Source organism: Mytilus edulis, chromosome 14 (assembly GCF_963676685.1).
Source record: "Mytilus edulis chromosome 14, xbMytEdul2.2, whole genome shotgun sequence".
Taxonomy (NCBI): Eukaryota; Metazoa; Mollusca; class Bivalvia; order Mytilida; family Mytilidae; genus Mytilus; species Mytilus edulis.
Window position 1 is genome coordinate 53,523,382 of NC_092357.1, and position 6,980 is coordinate 53,530,361.

Here is a 6,980-nt window from a genome sequence, read left to right on the forward strand (position 1 = left end):
ATGAAAAGGGTCCATGTGACATTTTATGAACTCTTGAATCTCTTAATATGAACAAAATTTTTATCATAATATTTTGGTATTTCGAGAGCTTAGTGTATATTCCACGCTAGTTAATGTGAAATAGCACACAGTAAATTTATGGACTGTAAAAACTGAAAAAAAACAGTCCTTAATCTTAATAATATTTAGGTCTATTGTCTTTTGAAATGAATGTTTTTTTTCTTTAAAACTAGGCAAATCATTCCCTCAATCAAATAATTCGATATTTAAAAAAACGCGCTTTGATTTTATAGCTGTAAATGCAAAACTTAATTCTTCATTTTAAGCGCTTGTCTGTAAGGCATCAATTGGTTCGTACCATGATAAATTCTCTGTCGTCTAAACATCAACCCAACAATGTTAGATCTGTAAATTTGCTTTCGCAAATTTTTTGTTCTTCTCTCGCCGGGATTCGAACCCATGCTACTGAGATATCGTGACACCAAATCGCCTGCACTGTAACAGGTGCGCTAGACCACACGACCAACTGGGCTTCATAAAAATGAAGCTTTCGTTGGCTGGGTGTTACTATTCCACGTCAGTTTTAATCTAGCGTCGTACTACAGTACATGATATATAAGGCGTGAAGATGTTATTTTTTAATTTTTTTTTTACAGAAGATCAGCTAAATTATCTATCTATATATAGCTAAACGCTTTCTGAACAAAATTTAATCTTTGGAGCCAGTTTTGGGGGAGGATATGAATTTGCAAGCTCTTTTTTACTTTTTTAATAATAAGACGTAACCCTCGTTTTTAGTTAATTGTTATATAATTGGGATCTCGTAGTCTGCTTAAAACAAAAATCTGTGTCGCTGTACGTTACAAAACAAATATTGACCTTATTGATTGGAATTCATAAGCAAAAATCTATTGAGTTTTGCATTAAGTTTTGCAAAATAAACTGGCATTTTCACCACGTGTTCTGTTACTATAAATACTGTCTTAATCTTCATTTAATTGACCAATCATTTTTCCCTATAAGTAAATGACATATTATTGCCTTAGGTAATACATAACAAATATGAATTAGCCACGTTGAATATACTACAAACAGTTATTATAATAAGAAAGTGCCTTCGCATATAGAACACATACATCTCAAAATGGTTAAAATCTCTGTATTCTTATGTCTTCTTGTCTCCAGTATTTTATGTTTGTCCGTGGAGGCAAGCGAGGAGGTCAAAGAAATGGATCAAGAAGTAAAAGACACAAAAGAACCAGAAAAGAAACCAGACTTGAAAATTGAAGTTGTGAGCCTACCAGAGAAAGGATGTGATAAAGACGCCAGAAAATCTCAGCGGCTAGATATCCTCAGCATGAAATATACAGGATTTTTAGAGAACGGCACAAAGTTTGAATCGACGTAAGTTATATCTTACTTTCCTTTAATATAATAACATGCGAGGTTCTCGAAAAGCAACCAATAAACAATATTCAGAGCAATTGACATTATACTGGTTAATAAAAAAAAAGCCAAAATATGTTTTATTTAATTGTAATCAAAAAGAGTATAAAATTTTAAATCGGCATTGAGATATTGAAAGACTGTAACAGTGAACTGACAATTAAGAAAGAATAATGAACTGAATTTGCAATACACGTGAGTTTCTCTCCCCTTCTCTCATAGCGATATTAGAATAACACACATCATCACTGTAGAAATTGACTTATGATTTATTTGTTGAACGTTTATTTAATGATTTAGTACTTTATTATTCAGAAGTTTTTATTTCTATAGACGATCGTAATTTGGTGATGTAGAGGATTGATATTGCTATAATATTCGCCACCTGTTGTTTAATATATAAACATTATTTATAATAGTCAATAGGATTGTGTAGTAAGCACCTAGATCGATTTAGATCAACTGCTAGTAAATTGTATTTTCTGTATAAAAGAAATATTAAATCATATGTATTTGCTACCTTAAACATTATTACAAGTTTGAATAAAGTATTTGTCATTTAAGATCTAACAAATAATCCATCTTCATTTGTCACAAAAAAACATTTTTGTTTTTGCATTTTAAATAATCATTGAAACCTGACAACCAAAAGATTTTCAAATAGAATCAAATCAGACGATCTTTCGACCCGCGACTTTAATTTAGTGCTTATGTGTTTTCTACTTTATTTACTATAATAAGATTATTCCGTATTTCTAAGTTCCGAAAAAGTTTGTTTGAAACTACACTCTAAAAATCAGTAGTACCTATAAATATTGCTAAGTTATAATTAAAATTGCTGGACAACAACAAAATTAAAAAATACAGCAAAATGTATATATCTGAATATAAAACGGAATACAATATATATGTGCATTGAATAAAAATATCATCACTTTATTGCGACTCATAATCTGTTAAAATATAAATTCGATAATCTGTATATTGGATGTGTATAAACCAGTCATTCAAACTAAGAATAAAGTTCTTTTTACAGGGATGACCATAATAATGAGTTTTCTTTTCAACTCGGTGTTGGTCAAGTCATCCAAGGATGGGAAAGAGGAATGCTAGATATGTGTGTTGGCGAAAAGAGAAAATTAACAGTTCCTCCACACTTAGCGTACGGTGATATAGGCGCAGGTAAGACCAATAAAACAAACATTAACAGTTCTTCAAAACTTAGCGTACAGTGATATTTGTGCTGGTAATGACAATAAAACAAACAATAATTTAGCAGTTCCTCCTCACTAAAGCGTATGATGATATAGGTGTAGGTAAGACCAATAAAACAAACATTAACAGTTTCTAAACACTTAGCGTACGGCGATATATGAGAAGTTAATAACCATTTAACACACATTAACAGTTCCTGAACACATAGCGTACGGTACGTGGTATAAGTGCAGGTAATGTCAATAAAACAAACATTAATCTAGCAGTTCCTCCACACTTAGCATATGGTGATATAGGTATAGGTAATGTTGAATAAAATAAAAACATTTACAATTCCTTCTCTTTTAGCGTATAGTGATATAGGTGTTTAAAATAAACATTGACAGTTCCTCAACACCTAGCATACGGTGGTATAGGTGTAAGTAATTAAAATATTACAAACATTAACTAGCGTACGGTGATATAGGTGTTTAAAATAAACATTGACAGTTCCTCAACACCTAGCATACGGTGGTATAGGTGTAGGTAATTAAAATATTACAAACATTAACTAGCGTACGGTGATATAGGTGTTTAAAATAAACATTGACAGTTCCTCAACACCTAGCATACGGTGGTATAGGTGTAAGTAATTAAAATATTACAAACATTAACTAGCGTACGGTGATATAGGTGTACATTTAGATAATACCAATAGAACAAGCATTATTAGTTACATAGTATGCTAGTGACCTAATACGGTATATATGAGGTCAGTAAATTCCATATGGGGTGAGCGCGAAGGTCACCAGCACACTATGTAACGAATTTATCTTACCGACTATCTTAACGTGTGAAATTTAGACCTATCAAAAATGAGCAAGACTAGTCTTCAATACTGTTAGCATTAAGAAACTACTTTCATTGATCCTACAAAAACAGATACCAACAATAACAACTTGTTAGGTTCAAATGTGTTTTATGAATTTATTTCAATCTAAATCATCAATTTCTTCGTCTGTTGAAACCTTTACGATTTTTTCTCAGTACCGTTTTGTTTTTATAAAGGGACGTAACACCACTACTAACCGTGTCTGAAATAAGCCCCGTCTCCCTACTACCTTATATCGGTATTTTAAAGGGACGTAACACCACTACGAACCGTGTATGAGATAAGGCCCCGCCTCCCTACTAACCTAATATGAAATATACACGGTTTCCACGAGGGCGCTTTTAACCAATCACATTCCTAGAAATGTATAGGAGGTAAGATAATAAAAGTTCCTCCCCAATTAGCGTATGGTGATATAGGTGCAATAAAACAAACAGTTGGAGTTCCTCCACTTTAGGGTATGGGGATATAGGTTCAATAAAAGAATCATTAATAGTTCCTCGACACCTATTGTATGGTGGTATAGGTGTAGGTAATGTCAGTAAAACAAACATTAGTAGTTCCTCGAACCTATTGTATGGTGATATAGGTGTAGGTTATGCCAATAAAACAAACATTAGTAGTTCCTCCACATTTAGCATATGCCAATACAACAAACATCGATAGTTCCTAGACACATAGCGTACAGTGATGTTATATATAGGCGTATGTAAATAAAAGATAGATAACTTGAAGACTGGTTATTCAGTGTGCACCATATTTATGTTGTGATTGTTTTCATTTTAATTGAACGTCACCAATCAATCAATCAAACAATCAATCAAACAATAATTAAGTTTTATACTTCTATCTTATTCCTATCAATGGCATACAGGTTTAACATGAACTTTTAAGAAAAACTAAAGATACCAAACTTATCATGGTATACGACAGACGTTTCGTCTACATAGGACTCGTCAGTCACGCTCAAATCCAATAAAATTGGAGGGCCAAAGTTTACAACAAAACATCTTTGCATCTTTGTATGATTCAAATAATTGAAGTTTACACTTTTGAAGGCGTAAGCAAAACTCCATAACATTCAGTTTCCAGGAATCATTTCTACATATAGGATTTTTTTTACATGAGATTGTGCATGAACAATTTGGTGCCATCATTTGACAGTGCCACAATGCCAAATGCATCCCATTTATTTTCTAGAAAGTAGACATGGAACCATGTGAAGTGGTATAATTGCTCACGTTGTCATTAAATCTCTGAGTCTTTATTTCCATTAACTCTTAAATGTAGAAAGAAGACAAAAAGCTTCATTGTATTTGAAGTTTTTCTTTCAATCTTTCAAAATATCCTTTAATAGCAAGTGAGCTTCCACAGAAATTTAGAGGACAAGATAGCAGTTGAATAATACATATCATATATCACATACCTGTGATCTTTGCTTTTATAAACTTTAAACACAAATTTCCGATAACTAAGCTTCAGATTTGTCTCAATTAATTAAGCTAATAGAGACTCATTGCCGAGTATTTGTTCATTTTGAGTTGGTAATAAATGTTTGCTTCACATTACATATTATTCATATATGTTCCAAAATCATTTTCCAGCTTCAAATTTTCAGGTGAGCGAATACCTCCAGCTTCTACCTTAATATTTGAATGTGAGCTAGTTAAGATAGATAACGGACCTAAACCCACCAATGTATTCAATGAGATAGATACAGACAAGGACGGCTTTATTACTAGAAAAGAGGTTAGTATAGCTAAAACATCTGTCACTTACGTAATGTATGTTAACAAAATCTGCTTATTTCTCTTATAAATATGTTTTATACCCATTTTTGAATTGATTTTTTTTGTTTCTTAATAGCGTTTTTCCCCCAATTTTTGTAAGGATAGCATTAGTTTCAGATATTGTTTGCTCAGCATCTTTCTAAACTAACGCCATCGTTGAATTATCAATTCACAAATACAGGCCCTGACTGGTTGCCTTATGATGTGGCTATAGTTTAATTGGTTTAATTAGTGTACTTCAACTTGAACTTAAACAAATCCCGAAAAGAAGAAGAAATAACACAGCAATATGGGTATTCAAAAACAACTTCCTGTGACATAGTTTATTATACTGCAAACCACTTTTTAACTTTAAAAAAATTTATTAAACTTATAAAATTAAGTTGATAGGCACATCTAAAAACTACGTTTTTGATTTACGCATACATTACGAATTATACATATTGTTCTATGTTTTTGATTTAAGCATACATTATAAATTATACATATTGTTCTATATTTCAGGTATCTGAATTCCTAATGAAACATTCTGAAGACAAAATAGAACCAGAATCAGAAGAACATCAAAATGCTCTTGACAACATATTTCTTCATGAAGATAAAGATAAAGACGGTCAGATATCTAAAGAAGAGTTTAGTGGACCTAAACACGACGAGCTTTAACATGATGTAAATCTTTAAACCGGTTTCATTTTTATTTATTTCCCATTTCGCTTATATGTGCTAGTTTCACCAAAACATCTGTAATAAAACCAAAAGTTTGCTGTGTTGAAAAAAAAAGTTGTGAAAGAGAGAGAGAGAAAGAAAGCAAGAGAGAAAGTGAGAGTTTTGCTTGTGTATAATTGTGGTTGTGTCTTGTAAGATTTGTCATTAGCATGTTGTATGCATGACATAGTAAATATTTTGTAGCATTGAAATGATTGATAATATTATCCCATTATCCAGTTTGAGAATAAAATTATTATGATCGTGTAATAATCAAAGATTTAAAACTATATTTGCAGTACTAGGACATTCGCAATGTCACCGATCAACCATGATTTCAGCTCACCATGTTCATCACAGTACTATGACACTCGAAATGGCACCTATCAACCACCATTTCAGCTCACATTGTTCTTAGGGCAGCCATAATTTCACCTTACCTTGTTCTTAGGGCAACCATAATTTCAGCTCACCCTTGTTCTTAGGGCAGCCATAATTTCAGCTCACCTTGTTCTTAAGGCAACCATAATTTCAGCTCACCTTGTTCTTAGGGCAGCCATAATTTCAGCTCACCTTGTTCTTAAGGCAACCATAATTTCAGCTCACCCTGTTCTTAAGGACAGTTTGAGCTTTAATCCTTACTTACTTAAGATTCATTTTCCTTCGTAACTTTATCGTTGATTTCTTCTAACATTTTAAAGCCAATTGTCATTATATTTGGTTACAATCATCTCGAGTTGGGGGTCTAATAAAAAAATATCTAGTGTTAAAAATATTTTCTACCAAAATTTGGATTAATTACACGCTATATATATGTTATATCTTGCAAAGGAAGGCAACATTGATGTCCCTATTGAAATTGTACTCATTTCCATGTAGCAGTCCAAATTTTAAAACTTTTGAGCTAACAACAATCAAACAATCATTATAGTTATCCAGCTATGGACAGGATG

At 32.2% G+C, this 6,980-nt stretch overlaps 1 protein-coding gene across 1 annotated transcript; it reads left to right on the forward strand.

Annotated features, from left to right (window-relative positions):
* Window positions 1-1,000: 1,000 nt before the first annotated feature.
* LOC139502629 (peptidyl-prolyl cis-trans isomerase FKBP2-like) lies at window positions 1,001-6,297 on the forward strand. The gene is made up of 4 exons (XM_071292159.1): window positions 1,001-1,404; window positions 2,483-2,628; window positions 5,151-5,281; window positions 5,827-6,297. The coding sequence occupies exons 1-4, from the start codon at window positions 1,145-1,147 to the stop codon at window positions 5,983-5,985; spliced, it is 696 nt and encodes a 231-aa protein (XP_071148260.1). The 5' UTR covers window positions 1,001-1,144; the 3' UTR covers window positions 5,986-6,297.
* Window positions 6,298-6,980: the final 683 nt, after the last annotated feature.